Source organism: Daucus carota, chromosome 1 (genome assembly GCF_001625215.2).
Source record: "Daucus carota subsp. sativus chromosome 1, DH1 v3.0, whole genome shotgun sequence".
NCBI lineage: Eukaryota > Viridiplantae > Streptophyta > Magnoliopsida > Apiales > Apiaceae > Daucus > Daucus carota.
This window is the reverse complement of record NC_030381.2, coordinates 7,940,072-7,958,936: the sequence shown is the minus strand read 5'-3', so window position 1 is coordinate 7,958,936 and position 18,865 is coordinate 7,940,072. Positions and strand designations below refer to the sequence as shown.

General features: G+C 35.1%; 1 protein-coding gene across 1 annotated transcript; it reads right to left on the bottom strand.

Annotated features, from left to right (window-relative positions):
* Positions 1-8,576: 8,576 nt before the first annotated feature.
* LOC108197366 (cytochrome P450 71AU50) lies at positions 8,577-12,121 on the bottom strand. The gene is made up of 2 exons (XM_017364962.2): positions 10,574-12,121; positions 8,577-9,527 (listed from the first exon to the last, which is right to left on the bottom strand). Exons 1-2 carry the CDS (start codon positions 11,444-11,446, stop codon positions 8,910-8,912), a joined length of 1,491 nt encoding a protein of 496 aa, XP_017220451.1. The 5' UTR covers positions 11,447-12,121; the 3' UTR covers positions 8,577-8,909.
* Positions 12,122-18,865: the final 6,744 nt, after the last annotated feature.

Genomic DNA, 18,865 nt, shown 5'->3' with positions numbered 1-18,865 from the left:
CTGAACTAATTCTTTTTCTAGATAATCATTCCTTTTCTTTACACTTAGAGTTTCAGATTTTAATCTCTCATTCTCTAAAGTCTGATCTCTAAAGCTGATATGCAAAGTTTTAAGGAACAATCTTAACTCAGTTATATCTTCAGTATCAAAGGCAAGAGTAGAATGAGGTACCTTAGCAGTAGATTCAGAGTTGTTGTCAGTGTTTGCCATCAGAGCATAATTGACTTCTTCTTCTGAATCAGATGTATCTGTCCAGTTTCCTTTCTTGGTGATAAAGGCTTTTTCCTTTTCTTTCTTGGCTTTCTTGCATTCAGATGCAAAGTGACCCTTTTCACCAAAGTTGAAACAGGTGTACTTGTCAGCTTTTCCAGCTTTCCCTTCCTTGCTCTCATTCTTCCTAAAGTTCTTCTTATCATAAACTCTGTCAGAGTTTCTGTCTTTCCTGGAAAAACTTTTGCCTTTGTTGAACTTTTTGTAGGCCAACTTCTTGAAGCTTTTCACCATCAATGCTGCTAACTGCATCATCTCATCATCACTTTCTTCAGAGTCTGAGGGAACATCAGAGTTTGAGTCATCAGAGTTTGATGACTCAATGTCAGACTTTGTGACATGAGCTTTTCCTTTGCTCTTAGCAGCTTCCTCTTGAACTTTCAGAGCAACAGACTTTGATTTTCCTCCATGACGTTTGCTCCTCTGCTCCATCTCAAGTTCATGAGTCTTCAGTCTTCCATAAACATCATCAAGAGACATTTCTCCAAGATCAAGATTGTCTCTTATTGTAGTGACTTTCAAATCCCATTTTTCAGGAAGAGCCAGAAGGAATTTGAGGTTTGAGTCTTCAAGATCATATTCCTTGTTCACCAGAGATAAGTCATTCAACAGTTTGACAAATCTGTCATACAGATCTGTCAAGGACTCACCAGATTTTGAGTCAAAGTGCTCATACTCCTGTGTAAGGATTGTTTTTCTGTTTTTCTTTATGGCCTGAGTTCCCTGACATCTGGTTTCCAGAGCATCCCAGATTTGTTTAGCAGTTTTGCACCCAATCACCCTATTAGACATTGCATTATCAAGGGCACTGTGCAGAAGGTGTTTCACCTTAGAGTCTTTACCAATTGACAAGATGTCCTCAGGGGTATAATCTTTCTTTTCTTTTGGAACCATCTTCTGAGGTTCATCTGCAAGCCCAACAGAGAGCTTGGTGGGCATATGTGGTCCATCATAGATCCTGTCAAGGTATTCTGGATCAACAGAGTCTAAGAATATGATCATTCTCTCTTTCCAGACTGGATATTCAGATGCCTTAAGGATTGGAACTCTAAAAGATGAAGCTTGTGATTTTTCAGACATGATTGTGATTAAGATCTCACTGTAGTTATCTTAACAGAGTTGGCTCTGATACCACTTGTTAGGTCCTATGAACTCACTATTTAAGTTAATATAGTGAACACAATCAATAAAGCAGAATAACAATATAAGAGATTGAAAGCAGTAAACTCTTATTCACAAAGCTTGAATGGTTACAAAAACTCTCTCAGTGATTTATATATTATCACTAAGAGTTGCTAGGGTTCTTACCAATGTACTCGATAACTCAACTCCTATAGAGTAACCCTAATCTGTGTTTATATAGACACAGTTACAAAATCAATCTCTGATTTGATATCCTATAAATCAGCTATGTATTCTATCAATCAAAGATTGCTACTGTTTTCTGTTTAGTTTCCATAGTCAGCAAATCACTCCTCCGCTTCTATCCTTCCTTGAAGTATATCCGCTTCTGAGCTCTTTCCACGTGTAAACTCTGACGAGTCTTGACTATGTAAACTCTGATCAGACTTTATCAAACTCTGGTCAGACTTTATTAAACTCTGATCAGCTTCATCAAACTCTGATCAGCTTCCAGCTTAAACTCTAATCACTCCTGTTCTAAAACAAACTTTAAGAACATTAGTAATCATCAATTATATCTAACAAAGAACATTTGGGTGTGCTGTATATGTTCCAATATCTCCTCCCCTACGAACAAAAATGGGACCCCAAAGAAGATTAGGGGTATACGTTGGGTTCGACTCTCCCTCAATTATAAAATATTTGGAACCCTTAACTGGTGATTTATTCAAGGCAAGATTTGCCGATTGTCAGTTTGTTGAGACAGTTTTTCCTGCATTAGGGGGAGATAAGTCAAATTTTGAAAAAGAAAGAAAAGAAATTTTGTGGAATGCCGCATCCCTGTCTCATTTTGATCCTCGTACAAATCAGTGTGAACTTGAAGTTCAAAAAATTATCCACCTACAAGAAGTGGCGAATAAATTGCCAGATGCATTTACAGATGTCAAGACAGTGACAAAGTCACATATTCCAGCAATCAATGTTCCTTGTAAAATTAAGCTTCCTGATGAAGTAAATAAGATAATGCTAGCAAACGAGTCTAAAGCACGCCAGAAGCGTGGCAGACCTATTGGATCCAAGGATAAAAATCCTAGAAAGGCAAGGAAACTTGATAAGCAAGCTGGTACATCAAATGACATCATTCCAAAAGAAATGGAATTGATCACTGAAGAGACGTCTTCAAAGTATGATCAAACACCTGAAAGTGAGGATAATGAAGAGATCTCGATAAATTATATCATTTCAGGCAAAAAGTGGAATAGAAAAGAAATGGTTATGGACGAAATATTTGCATATGAAACTGCCCTTGACATTTCTGAAGAAATCGAGGATCATGAACCGAGATCGATCTACGAATGTAAAAGAAGAAATGATTGGCCAAAATGGAAAGAAGCTATTGAGGCAGAATTAAAATCACTTGAAAAACGTCAAGTTTTTGGACCAATTGTCCAAACACCTGCAGGTGTGATACCCGTTGGTTATAGATGGGTATTTGTGCGCAAAAGAAATGAGAAATATGAAATTGTGAGATACAAGGCACGACTTGTTGCACAAGGTTTCTCACAAAGACCGGGAATTGATTATAAAGAAACTTATTCACCGGTAATGGATGCAACAACATTCGGATTTTTACTAAGTTTATCAATTCTCGAAGGGCTTCAAATGAATTTAATGGATGTTGTGACAGCCTACTTATATGGCTCACTAGACAATGACATTTACATGAAAATCCCCGATGGCTTAAAAATTCCCGAAGCATGTAGTTCAAGACCCCGAGATATTTACTCAATTAAGTTGCGAAGATCATTATATGGATTGAAACAATCGGGTCGGATGTGGTATAATCGTCTAAGTGAATACCTTATGAAAAATGGTTATATTAATAATGTGATTTGTCCATGTGTTTTTGTTAAAAGGACAAAAATGGGGTTTCCTATCATTGCAGTTTATTTTGATGACTTAAATATCACTGGGACCCCAGATGAACTTCATGAGACCATTGAATATTTGAAAAGTGAATTTGAAATGAAAGACTTGGGCAAAACAAAGTTATGCCTTGGTTTTCAAGTTGAGCATTTATCTAAAGGAATCTTTGTCCACCAATCCTCATATATTGAAAAGATCCTTAAAAGATTTATTATGGATAAAGCATATCCTGTGAGTACACCCATGGTTGTTCGCTCACTTGAAAAGAAAAAGGATCCATTTCGCCCAAAAGAAAAGGGAGAAGAACTTCTTGGTCCTGAAGTACCATATTTGAGTGCCATTGGCGCACTAATGTATCTTGCAAATTGTACACGTCCTGATATTTCATTTTCTGTTAATTTGTTAGCAAGACATAGTTCTGCTCCAACTCGAAGACATTGGACCGGTGTTAAACAAATATTTAGATATCTTCGAGGGACCATGGATATGGGTTTATTTTACTCGAAAGACTCGAAAGTGGAGTTAGTTGGTTATGCAGATGCTGGATATCGATCTGATCCCCATAAAGGAAGATCACAAACAGGTTACATTTTCACATATGGTGATACTGCAATATCTTGGAGATCTACAAAGCAGACCCTTGCAGCAACTTCCTCAAATCATGCTGAACTATTGGCACTTCATGAAGCAAGTCGAGAATGTGTATGGCTTAGATCTCTAGTCTACCATATCCGAGAGTCATGTGGTCTTTCAGTAAATAAAGGGAGTCCTACAGTTATATTCGAAGATAACGAAGCATGTATCACTCAGACTAGAGAAGGTTATATTAAGGGAGATCGAACAAAGCACATTGATCCAAAGTTCTTCTTCACCCATGAACTTCAGCAACGAGGTGAAATTGAAGTTTGTCAGATTCGATCATGTGAAAATCCAGCAGATTTGTTCACGAAACCGCTTCCTACATCTTCTTTCGAGAAAATGGTACACAAGATTGGAATGCGTAAAATTCGAGATATATTGAAATGAGGGGGAGATATGGTATTTCCTTTACATTACATTATGTACAACACATGTACTCTTTTTCATTCACAGGGTTTTTCCCATTGGGTTTTTCCTAGTAAGGTTTTAACGAGGCTTGATGTTAGTACAAGTCATCCAAGGGGGAGTGTTATGTAATTAATTGGATGACTCATAAATTACTCATATTTATGTTAACCAGCTTTAAACACCTAGACTTTCAGCTTTTAATTTCTTTGTAACCTACACATGTATAGCTTATATTAACCTCCTATGTACTTGGTTGAAGATATGAATGAAAATGAAGTTCTCTCTTATTCTCTCCAAATAATTATTACGTTTTTATCAGTTATTAATATTTAGACTTTTATTTATAGAATATATCAATTTAATATAGTAATAAATGATGTGTAATCTTCGTGCATAATATGATCATTCATGGAAGGTTTGTAGAGGTTCGACATAATATAATCATTCACGGGAGGTTTGCTAAAATTATAGACTTTTATAAATAGAATATATCAATTTAATATGACAATAAATGATGTGTAATCTTCCTGCAGATTTCTTACAAGCTTATAGAGGTTCGACATAATATAATCATTCATGCGAGAGTACATAATATAATCATTCATGGGAGAGTATGGCTGAAGTGTGATTTTGTGAAGAGATTGACTATAATTTACGCACCGCATTGTCTTTTCATTCATGCAATTATGCATACGTTTCTGTTTGAACGGTCACTAAACCTAATTTAAATCGTTTTCTTGACATTAAAAATTGAATGGACATTATAAGTACACATATAATCTCAATCATTCATATATACTCTCTGGTATAAACCGCTCTAACCGCTCTCATATTCTTCTCTCCCAATCTTCAAGATTTCGTTCATCTTTTCTTCAACTTTGTGCGGCACATGTAATCACATGTTTTGGAAATTTGTGGAGTCTAGTCACATTCACTCTGCTATATACATTGCACACTTTTTTTCGGTGAATGAGTCACTTGTTTTGAATCATGCAAACTGATGTTCTCATCTATTCTATGAGGGAGTTTCGAATGTTTAAACAATTCCTAATTGATTTGCTCTTCCGCTCGAGGGCGCCTTCACAACATTGTCAAGTTGTGGTCATTTGAGAATTGTTGTGGTGTGTCTGCTATCAGACGGTTACGGTGTGGCGGTTGTCAAAGCGACACAATCGTCAGGGTTGTCTGAGAGAGTTTCAGAAGTCATTCCGGTGGAATGCAGCGCGATTAAAGTAGTGAGAGTCCATGGGGTTGTTCTTGGTATATTATTGAAAATGGGTTTTGGGAAGTCTTCATCGCTGTTAATGTGCAAATCATTGTAAGATTTCAAGATTTTGGGTTCCAATTTGGTTGGCACCGATCTCTTCTCCCACGCTTTCAATTTTGCAATCCGTGTAAGTAATGGTTCTTGATTTAACCGTTTGTTTTCTTCACTGGACTTCACCACGTCAAACATTACCGATAATCGAGAAATTTTTAGGTAAGTTCCATGTGAAGAAGGCCATGGGCTAAAGTATTATATTATATTTTATCACACACTATTTTATTTATTGTGCATTAAGCCGGGGGGTCTCACGGAAACAGCCTCTCTACTTTAAGGGTAGAGGCATGGTCTGCGTACATTTTATCCTCTTCAGACCCTGCTTTAAGCGGGATATACTGAGCACGTTTTGTTTGGTTTGGTTTATTGACTATAATTTTTAGTTTTGGTATTTCAACTCAGTTTATAGCTAATGACTATTCATGTTTGAGATACTCTCTTTTTTGCCAAGTAAAATTTGCTCTCTTTTTTGCAAAGTAAAATTTACTTTTTAAATATAAACTATTAAATTAGAATATAATCAATTATTATGGGTGTTGCTACATGCAGTAAAAAATTACTCCGTGCAGTAATCAGAAATTACAACTAAGTCTTTTGCTGTATTGAATACTCACTGTCTTATTAAATGTAGTCGCGTACTACTATGTATAACTTCTACTCCGTTTTCAAGGGGGAAAAAAGCTTTTACTCTTTTAAAGTCATCTAATTTAAATTATATATTTTTTTAATGATATTTTTTTTTCATTTTTTTCAATTATATAATACATATAAATTGCAGTCAAACTATAGTCAATTTAACTAGTTAAAAGTCAAATGTGACATGTATTTTGGGACGGAGGGAGTATCCATCCTCCCTCATTAAATTTATTTAATACCTTGATGTGTTGTTAGGTCTATATTTCCTCATAAATGTTTATTTTTTTTGTTTTATTTGCTAGTATTAAATTTGTTTCTATCATATTATATTTAAAATTATATTATTTTAGTAAACGATCTAAAAATGATGGAATATTTAACATCAACATTATTTACGTTTTTGTCTCATTATAAAATCATCTTTTTACCTTCGTTTGATGTATTTTATCATAGTAAAATTACATATTATCACTATTTTAAATTAATCGTTTTCATTTTTTTAGCCAAATTTATTAAATTTTGACTAAAACACATATTAAATATAATTGTAAAATTTTAGAATTTTATAATAATTTTTTTAAATTTTCTTTTAGTTTCTAAAAATTATTAAAGGACCATATTATTTTTTTGCCATATTAAAGGACCATATTTTAATTATTGAACGAAAAACGGACGGTCCATTAAAAAAAGGTTGAACATAAAACTTTATTTGAGATAGTGAGTGTATTTTTTTATGTAATCATGTCGTTCTTAGACATTTTAATTCTGTAATATTACTTTTATTATAAATTATTTGTCGACTTTCTACGCCGTGCATAGAAGGCATAGTTTCTTAAATTATTTTATCTTATATATCAAAATTCAAATAGGTAAATTTAAATTTACAAGTAAAAGCTTTTCAAATATTTAAAGAAAGTTTGTGTTCAATATTCCTAAAAATGCTTATAAAACACAAAATAAAATATTACTAGTACTAGAAAAAAGCACTTGAAAAGGAAAATACGAAGATAATAGTAGAAAACTGTTACAGTAAGGTAGTAGTTTGATAAATGTTTTTACGCACAATGCAGCTCCTGAACATTAAATGCATTATTAACTTTCTTCATCTCTCGTTTCCTATGCAATGCACAAAATACAAGTCAGGGACGTAAGAGTAAATTCTGGTTACTTCGTTAAGTAATTTTTTACTGCATTTAGCAATCATGATTATATTTTAACAAAAATATACTCCCTCGGTCCCCCTGAGTAGTATACATTGGGGGACGGGGACGCGACACGGACTTTAATGCTCCTGTAAAATGTAGTTATGTAATTTATTTTTAAAATTTTCTTTTTCTGAATTAAAGTTTGGATGTTATATTTTTATTCAGAAAAAAAAAATCTCAAAAATAAGTCACGGAACTATGTTTGATAAGAGCATTGAAATGCGTGTCGAGCAGTTGAAAAGAAACGTATACAATTAAATGGGACAGAGGGAGAGTAATCTATTTTAACGGAAAAACATTTTTGGACGCAAACCGAAGCCAATTTGAAGTTAGGAAGGTGAAGGGCCAAGAAAATAAATATAAGTACTTGAACACTTTTGACAGAAATTAATGGACACGAACTGCGGTAAGCTCATTGTATAATTAGGGTTCTTAAACTAGAGTTAGGGTTTGAATTGGGGGCTTCTGATTTCTGGTAGTGTTTTGTGCAATTGAGGGGTAAATTGGTTTTGGGTGGTGAAGAGGGTGATACGGGGGTACAAATGAAGCCGGAGGAGAGGTCGCAGGCCACCATGGAGCGCCGTCAGTGACGGCTCCTGGTTGCAATTGGAGGAGTATAAAGGAGATTGGAGGGCGAAGATGCATAAGGGAGATAGGGGAATGGTTGTGTTTGTATTGTATGTGTATTAGGTGCGTTGTGAGCCTGAGTTAGAGGAGTATGGGCGGAGGGCGGCAAAGGAAGCCGCCATGGACGTCGACGACGAAGGATGGAAGGGAGACGGAGAGAGAGATATGGCGTGCTGAGAAATCATGCCTGGACGATGGATAAGCGTTTTCATCACGGCTAGAGAAATTCAACGGAAACTAACAGAATTGCCTACTTGAAAGTTTTAAAAGATACAATTAGTTGACTGAAAACTTTTTTGACTCGGTACGTCAACTGAAAGTTTTGATTAGGTGAAATAGAGCATTAACCCCATATATATGAGGCCCTTTTTTTGATTTCTTGAGTAGCGGTTTGTAGCTCAGTTAATAGCAACTTCACATCATTCACCAAATATCATAAGTTACCTTTATACACAAATAGTTTCATCAGAATTTGCCGCAGTGTAATACCGGGACCTCTCGCTCTCTGTGACTATTTTTAGGCACTTGTTACAATTTAAACTAAATTTAAGAATCTGATGGTGAGTATAAAACTAAACTACTTGCTATGAATGATTGAGGCCAAGCAATAAAACAAAAGGAATCATATTTTCTCAATGCATTTTCATTTGAGTACATAAGAGGTGTTCCTGTGTACAAGACACTTCAATGAAGTACTACATAAACATAAGTATAGGATGTAATGTTTATAGCAAGCGGTATTACTTGATAGGCGCCTAGCTTTGGTGAAGGCGACAGGTAGGAATGGCCACAAGGTGCGTAGCCCTTGCAACAACGAGCCCGAATTCCTCAGTCATGTCAAGTTCTGATGGCTGCATTCCGTTAGGAAGATCCCAATCAAAACAATGCAACAATTGAGCTACCACTAGGCGCATGACAGTGAGACCCAATTGTATTCCAGGACACCCTCTTCTTCCAGAGCCAAATGGAAGAAGTTCGAAATCACGTCCTCGAAGATCTATAGTACTCCCAACAAATCTTTCTGGGTTGAAAGTTTCTGCATCTTTCCATACCTTGGGATCCCGGCCTATAGCCCATGTGTTCACGATTATTCGGGACTTCTTAGGAATATAAAAGCCATCAATGGTGCAGTCCTCTATGCATTCATGAGGGAGTAATAACGGTGCCACTGGGTGAAGCCTGAAGGATTCTTTGATAACCATATCCAAGTATTTTAAGCTTTCTAGATCTGATTCCTTCACCATCTTGTCCGTACCAATTACTTCTTCCAGTTCTTTCTGAACTTTCTTCATTACTCGTGGATTTCTCAAGAGTTCAGAGAATAGCCATTCGATGGCAGTTGCAGCAGTGTCTATTCCACCAGCAAACATGTCCTGCAAAAATAAGTCTTAAGAAATTCGTACATTTATGAGGGATGGGCACGGGGCACTTCGGGGTCGGGAGTGCTATCGCCGCCCCGATCCCCGAATTCAATACCTATCCCGACCCCGACCAGAACCCGGAACGGGGATTATTATAAAATAATAATAATTTTATAATATATAATATACTTTTTAATAGAAAAAACAAACAACTAACTCCTAATATGCTAATAAAATAATATTATATCATATTTTCAACATAAAATCATATTAAAATTGTTTTATAATATAAATAAACGACAATTCTAAAATTATAAAATATTTTATATTACAATATAATTATAAGCGATCAATAAAAATAAAGATTATTTTTAAATTTTAATAATATTATAAAAGTTATCTATTTTTAATAATTTATTTAGTCTAATATATATAAATATATTATTATTATTATTATTATTATTATTATTATTATTATTATTATTATTATTATTATTATTATTATTATTATTATTATTATTATATACTACCTCCATCCCAAATTAGATGAGCTCGTTGACTTCGGGCACGCACTTTAAAGTTCATTGACTGCATAGCTATATTACTTATTTTTAAAATTTTATTTTTGCAAATAAAAATTTAAATATGAAATTTTTAATTACAAAAGAAAATTTTAAAATTTAAATTTCAGAACTAGACGGTCAGTGCACCTTAAGTTACGTGCCTAAAGTCAACAAGCTCATCTAATTTGGGATGGAGAGAGTATTTATAACCGGGGTCGGGGATGGGGGCGGGGAGACACGAATCCACGAATCCGCCCCGATCCCCGAATTTTTTATAAAACTCTCCCCGATCCCCGCTCCGCCCTCGAAAAATTCCCCGAATCCCCGATCCGAACAGGACGGGGACCGGATCGGGGTTGAGCGGGGCGGGGTGACCCTAACATTTATGCCGACTGACTTGTGTCCACTGAAATCTGGATAACAATAACAGGATGCCAAATTCTTGAAAAGAGCAAAACTAAATTCTGTATGTACGTATATACAAATGTAAAGTACCAGTAGAGTAGCTTTGACATGGCCACGATCAAACTTAAACTCTGCCTCTCCAGATTTCATGATGTCCAACATGGTGTCAACAAAGTCCTTGGTTTGCTTATCCTCCTTTGACTGCTCATGCTCATCAAGAATTTTTTCCAGAAAACTATCAAATAGTGCTGCTATAGCCTTCAATTTTTTAGTCATTCCCTGTAGATCAAGTACACCAAGATAAGGAAAATAGTCACCAAGATTAAAGGTAGCTGCCAGCTGCATGCCCTCTTGAATCACGGCGTGGAACCTTCTCCCTCTTAAATCTTTGTCCTCGAATCTTTTCCCAAAAATCATCCTACACGTCATATCTGAGATCATAGAAGAGACCTTGGTACCAAGATCAATAGCAGTTCTTTCCCGAGCTGCAATTTTTATATCATCTACCAACAGCTCAAGCTCTTCCTTTCTCATAGATTGAAAAGAATTGATCTTGAGATTACTGAGTAAATCCAGTGTACACAACTTGCGCATATTGCGCCAATAGGGACCATATGTTGAAAATGACAAGTTTTTTTGGCCATAGGAAATGTACTTAGAAGCCTCCAGAGAAGGCCTCCCAGCAAAATTAAGGTCATAGGTCTTAAGAAACTGCTCAGCTGCTTGAGGCGACGACACAATGATGTTTGGAACAAATCCAAAACGCATTGACATAATAGGGCCATGTTTTTCAGCCAGTTTTTGCAAATCTTGGTGAGGGTTTTTACTTAACAGATGGAGGTGTCCCAATATGGGAAGGCCTCTTGGACCTGGTGGTAAGTTTCTTCCTATAGTTTTCTTCTTCAACCATGTCTGGAGAAGGTAAGCAAGTACAACTGCAATTGCTAGCCAAGTCCAGTCCATGACTAAAGTGGTTTACACTTGTGATACCCAAAGTGATCTACTTAAATAGATACTTAAATAGAGTTAGAGGGTCTCCAAGAGGCTCTTTACTTAGGCTCTTAACTTGAAATTTGAGGAGGATGAGAAAAAAATTGTTCCAAAAGACTCTTATAAGTGGCTCTACTAGGAGCCTCTTATTTCTCTTTATATTCTTCTTAAAGTTAGGAGACATCCCATAGCTCTTAACTTATTTCTATCAATAAAAAATTCCTTCCCTCCAATTTAATCCCACTTTTGAATTTGGATCTTTGTTATAGTAGAGCCAATATGACTAAAATATGATATAGAGGAAAAATATAGAGAGCATTGTTGAAGTTCATACTTTTAAATTTGTACTAAATTGTTAAGAGTCATATTTTTTATATTATAGTTAGGAGCCAATTAGGAGGCCGTTGAAGATGCACAAACCCTTTCATTTTATTATAAATAAATTCTTTTCTCGATTCTTCATCCACCGATGCAGAAAATGCTCCAGTTTTCCATTCTCATATGAGGCCGGAAAGTTTATTGGCAACAGGTCGGCACGAAGTGATTCATCATGCTCAAACCTGAGCCGATCGTTCGTTAGGGACGGTGTATAGATCATCAAAGCTAAAAATAGCTAGGGTTTCCAGAAGAAGATGCCATTCATTTGATGAGAAATAAAAAGGAATATCGAAAATTCGAGTGGCTGAACTCTTCTTAATTTGATGATAATATACTATTAAACGGAGGGCCGTAAGAAGATTACAACTAAATGGTTGGTAGATGGCAATGCTTTGTCTTCTATCTCAGAAAATTTCACATGCGAATAGACACTGCTAATATTTGTTAGATCCATGATACTAGGAACATAAAATGTCAAAATATAGCAATATTTGTTAGATCCATTATACCAGGAACATAAAATGTCAAAATAGATAATGATAATATTCTGTTCTATAAACTCATTATTTTTAGTCAATTGCTTGTGTACTAATTTTTTATGTGAAGATGCAGATCACTAAACGGAATTTGCTGTATATTAATCATGTTTGACTTTTTCATGATTAAGTTATATAAATAATAAGTTGTGTTTGGTTGGGGTGAATGATTCCAAAAGGAATGAAATGAAAATGAACTATTTTATGAACAATGGTTAAGAAATAACATTCCTTTCTCCATTTCATTCCTTACAACATGTACCAAATATTACACCGTCAATGTTAGATGGAATGCTCCATTGTCTCCTATCCTCAATTTCTTCTCAAATCTCATCATAAAAATTTTGCACTCCCTCAAATTTTTTTTTAAACTTTCTTCCTATCTCTATTAGTTTCAAGAATTTTTACTCATTTCATTCCATTCTCCCCAACCAAACACACCATAACAAAATTTAATGTAACTAAGTATAGTTTTAACACTTACATTTTGATATTTGTAGTCAGAACATCTCTAAGAGCATCTCCAATCATGAATAGTCCTTAGCTAAAAACTTAGTTGGCATGTCAAAAATAAAAAATATAGTCAACCTCTTCAAAAATTCACACTCCAACCATACTCACCCATTATATATTATTATAGCTAATATCCTATGGATGACTATATTTGTCGATCCACTATAGGCTTATAAGAGCGTCTCCAATGGCGTTGGCTATAATTGTTGGCTAAATTGGACCTGTAAGACATTATGTAAAATTTGCTGAACCTGTAAGACATTTTGCCTCAATGGTATTGGCTATATTGGTTGACTATAATTTAAAAATAGTATGTTATTAATATTTAAATTGTTAAAAATAGAATATATCAGTTTAATATGGTAATAATTTATATGTAATCAGCGGAAAAGAGGAAAATAAATTGTGGGAGATGACGTGGAATTCACTACAGATCTGTAGTGGTTCGACAAATATAGCCATCCATACGGGGATGACTATAATTATAGACAAGAGCTCATCATGGTTGGAGTGCTCTTTTTTGTGAACATTGGCTATAATTTTTAATTATAGTAAGCCACCTAGATTTTTACCTAAGGGCTTCTCCTGGTTGGAGATGCTCTAAATCTATAAGAAGATTACACATTACTTATTACCATATCAAAGTGATATATTTTATTTATAACAATCTAAAATATTAATAACATACTATTTTCATATTATATTTAACCAATATAGTCAATACTGATATGGATCTGAAATTGACCCAAAAAATTATTGGGTTATTTTGAGCCCGGGTGTGATGAAAGGCCTAAGTGTTAGACCCGAGTTCTTGGTTTATCACCCAAAATTCGTAGTAAGCAGATTGAGGTTATAAAAAGCACGCTGGACATCCACGTTTGGGAAACGTGGGCTGCCCAATCTCAAGGCACGAGCCCCCAGCCTGGTCAGGGCCCAGAACTCGAATCCTAGTCCTACTAGGGGTCTGATTGATGAGTCCAGGACTCCGAGAGTCCTACAAGAACTCTGAATTTCGGAGATAATTATCTAGAGTCCTACATAACCTCCAGCAGCTCAAGATAAGGATCAGGGATGAGTCATATCCTATCTCTGACTCAAACACCTACTTCTACTAGGTCTCTAACACGAAGGATCCTACTTCTAATCAGTCTCTAACCCTGAGACATCTATATAAAGGGCTCTACACCACCAAACTAGAACTACATTTTTGACTTGATTCTTCACCCAGCTGAAGATACGTAGGCATCTCGTAAGGACCCGTCTGAGTTCCGACTCACGAGAGCAGTCAAAAAGCACGAAGCTCAACCCTTCGGTTTTGATCCATAACAAATACCATCAAACAAAATTTCTTACAAGCTCAACAAATTTTACATAATATTCTACCGATTCAATTTAGCCAACCATTATAACCAACCCCATTGTACATGTTGTAAGGGTTGTCTATAATCGTTGGCTAAATCATTTATATTCAATATAAGCGCCTCTCAGATAGTTCCGTTCTATTTTTCTAATTTTTCTAGAATTTTCGGTTAAAAAATTTCCAAAAAAAAGTTATCTTTTTCCGTTTCTGATATATTGGAAGAAAGTTTCAGAACTAACTTTTTAAAATATCTAAAATAAAATCCACCTACTTTTTTTTAGTATCAAAATTATTGGAAGAAAGTTTCAAATTATAGTTTTAATTTTAAAAATATCAAAAAAAACACCCTTTTTTACTTTCGTATATATTGAAAGAAAGTTTCAAAACTACCTTTTTCAATATATCAAATATAAAAACTACCAACCTTAATAAAGATCAAATCAGAATTCGAAATTTTTTTTCAATTATTTTGATACCGAAAAAGGTTTACTTTTATTTCAAGACTATGACCATATTTTTTAATTGGTGTATATCAAAAACCGAAAATATTTTTGATAAGTCGGTCTTTTCTCAAATCAACCTCTATAAATTGAGGTCAGATATCATAAAATTTAACATAAACAATTTTTGGTTATTCTTTTTTAAATATACTATCTTCAACTGGAACATAATGTTTATCCCTATTAAAATTAGGATGATCGGAGTCTCAATATTTTTTAGACTTTTAACTTTTGCAAGCTTACTGTCTGTTTTATTGGCCAGTCATTGTATATGACTACATGTCATGAATCAGCTCTGTTAGGGAGCTTTATGTTTTTTTTATATGTCTAAGGATCAGTGGTTGGAAAAGTTAATGACAGTGTCAGTAAAGAACATGATTACTTTTCAAAAAAAAAAAAATATAACTAAAACTAAGATTTGTTATGCTTTAAATCGTTAATTATAAGTAGAAAAATATTTTCAGTTTTTCACTCATGAATTATAATCTAATTTTGCAATTTTAAATATTAGTATTGGTATTATATCGAAATGCTTATAATATAAAATTTATTTATTTTTACAAATATTAATTTTGAATAATTAATATAATTTTTATAAGCCGCCGCATAAATATTTTATTCTACAAATATTAATTTTGAATCGTTAATATAATTTTTATAGGCCGTCGCAAAGAGCGGCTTCTCAACAAGTTGGACCTGTAAGACATTATGTAAAATTTGCTGAAACTGTAAGACCATCTCCAATGTTAGGTCCTGGAACGATTGTAGAAGGGGGGGTTGAATACAATCGTCACTTAAAAATAATCGCGGCGGAATAAATCTGATTGGAATGTAACTTGTTAATCAGATTAAGATTAATTAATATAACAATGTTTTAAGTCGTTATATAATTAATATGGTTCGTTTTAATGTCCACTAGTTCGTAGAATAAATTTGACAGAAAGTATTCTAACTCAGCGGAACAAAACAACCGAATGATCAAAGCACAGTAAACTGTGGATTTAACGAATAGCAAGTTTAGCACAACTTGAAAGCTTTACAATACTTTGAACAAGAATAAATGAAGGGGGGAGAGCCATATTTATAGGCAAAACCCTTGAACTAGTAAGACAATGGTGGCAAAGACAATCCCTAGCTTGCTAAGACAATTTGGCACTTTGTCTTGCTATTTTAGAGCTTGTAAGACAATTAAATTAATTGTCTACAACTAGTAAGACAATGAAATCCGTGGGCAAGACAATCTAGGGGTCGGTAAGACAATTGAGAAGTGCGGTAAGACAATCTGGGAGATTGTCTTACTGTTCTACAATCGGCAAGACAATCACAAGGATTGTCTTGCAAGCTACCAAGGCAAGACAATTGAAACAATCGGTAAGACAATCACAAGGATTGTCTTCCCGTGTAAAGGAAGGGGAAGAAATGCGGTAAGACAATCTAGGAGATTGTCTTGCCGTGTTGTGTGAAGGCAACAGTCGGTAAGACAATCCTTTGGATTGTCTTACCTTGCTTAAAACAGCAAGACAATCCACTGGATTGTCTTACCTTGCATGTTTTAGCAAGACAAAGCCTTGGATTGTCTTTCCTTGTGTTTTAACACTTAGACAATCAACTAGATTGTCTTTCCTTCTTGTTTTTCAACTAGACAATCAAATAGATTGTCTTTCCTTGTGTATTTCAAGTAGACAATCCATTTTCCCTTTAATTAATTAACCAATTAATATTCACTTAATTATTTTAAATGCATAAATTCATAAATTAAATTAATTCGAGATAGAATTAATTTAATAAATAAATTACACATCCAATATAATTATTTTGAGAAGTGAAATAATTAATTAGATAATTAATTATCCTTTTCCTTCTTCAGCAGAGTCTTCAGTCTTCTTTAAATAATTATGATCTTCGACTTGATTGAACGACCACCTTCTCTTGACTCAGAATATTTAACTGGATGAGCTGATACACAAATGTACTGTCTGGTTCATCTGTAACTAGCTGAATTAAATATTCCTTGTCAATTAAACAATTAGGCGGTGGCTTGTTCGTCGATTCTTCGTCTTCTTAGTTCATCTTCATTTGTTGACACAATATGGAATCTTCTGAATAAATAAAGTATTTAAACTTTATACCTTCTGATCTTCTGGACGTGCTACAAAAGATTATTTGTACACTGAGGCTTGATCATATTAATGAACTTCTTCCAGTGGTTTGCAGCAGCATCCTGAAATTCTTCTGACATAAAATCTTCAATAAATCATTTGACGTTCTTCGAACGGATTCCAGTTAACAGTACTTGCTATTTTCTTGCTTTCTTATCAGAGTTGAGTTGATTCCTCTTAATTACAAATAGGCTTAACATATGCCTTTCAATCTCCCCCTATTTGTTTGTTAACATAACATGCAAATTATCGAGAGGATAACTCAACTAACTGATAAGACAAAGGATTAAACATTGAAAGATAAATAGCAAAAGTTTCTGGTATTCATTAAACATTTACCAGATTCAAACATGATAAGATAGATTACAAAAGGGGTGTTCCTTTGGAACATATATTACAATACCCTATAATCTATAGATCAACTTCTCCTTCTTCAGAATCAGAATTGTGAAGAATAGGAGTTGAAGGTTCTTCCCTGGATGGCTTTTCTGCAGTAGTGGCTTCACCACGTTTCATCCTTTCGTTAGCCAGAGCCAGTTGATGCATAACTTCCAAATCCACAGAGTCCTCCTGAAAGTCAGCAGGCTGAGTCTTCTTGACTTGCATCATCTTCCTTGTGTATTTAGAAATACCATTCCGAAGACAGTAGTCAGCTATTACACTATCAGCATCAGCCTTTTCTTTCGAAGCGAATCCCTTGGTTCTAAGGAGAGTAGATGCAAGGATCAGTTGGTTCACAGGATACTTTGGGAATGCTTCATCATTCAGATACACAGTATTTATGACGTCGTCATTGATGAACTTCAAACAATAAGGTTTCTTGACAATCTGAGGACTATTGAATTCAGCATGTTCCATCAGCTTGTCTCGAAGGAGTTCATTCAAATTAGAGCTTCTTTTAACTTTGTTACGAAGCACCCAGAGCTCAGTTACTGTAAATGACTTTAAGAATTCAACTGAGAGTCTGAATGTCCCGTTCCTCCTGGTATAAATGATAAGCTCCCATTCATCTAGCAAGTTCCTGACAGCAACTGTAATGTACCACAGTTCAAGAGATAGGGCATGCATAAATAAATCCTCATCAGGGTTTACCTCCCTTAGATCATAGATCAAAGACATGAACTTCTTGTCGTCGAAGGGTTCCCTTTGAGGTCCATTGATGATTCTCCGTGCAATGTCCCAACTCTTACCAACTTTGTGCTTAATATCAAGATTCTTCTGCACACAGGCAGCATCATAGATTTTCTGCTTTTCCTTCTTGATTTCTTCTTCAGTAATCAGCTTGTCTTCTAGGAGCTTCTGAAAGTCCCTGAGCTTTCGCTTCCTAGCTTCATTTTCCATCTTGAACTTTTTCACCAACTCTTCATGTTCAAGATCTACAGCCTCCTCTTCTGTCTGGAACAGATAAGCTTCATCAAATACACCATCTTCTTGATTCTGACAGTAAGTGGCATCAAACACATCATCATCATCCATTTCCTTAGGAAAGGCATCATAATTGTCTTCCTGTTGATGCATGGGTTGCTTGCCTTTAGACTTTTCAGTTTCTCTGCCAGGTGCAGAATCAGAAGTATTGGTGTTAGTGTTCCCTTTATTGCTTTGATTGGAGCTGTTTCCTTTGTCTTCTCCTCCCTTGTCTCTATTCTCCCCCTTAGTTGAGGGATCCTCTCTGGAGGTTGGATCATCAGACTTGGAGTTACTGAGAAGTTGATCCAGTTTACTGTCGATTTCATCAAATTTAGACATATAGAGCTCATGGTTGGATCTCATCTCGACAGTTAAACTCTGGATATCAGCTCTAAGCTCATCCCTGTAAGTACTGGATGGCTCCTCCTCTACTTTCTTCTCTAAGGTGACCAGTTGTGCACCTTTCAATCTTTCATTCTCAGCAATTATTCTTGCAAGTTCATCTGTAACCTAGCCTCTCGTGCATGTGTATCGCTCGG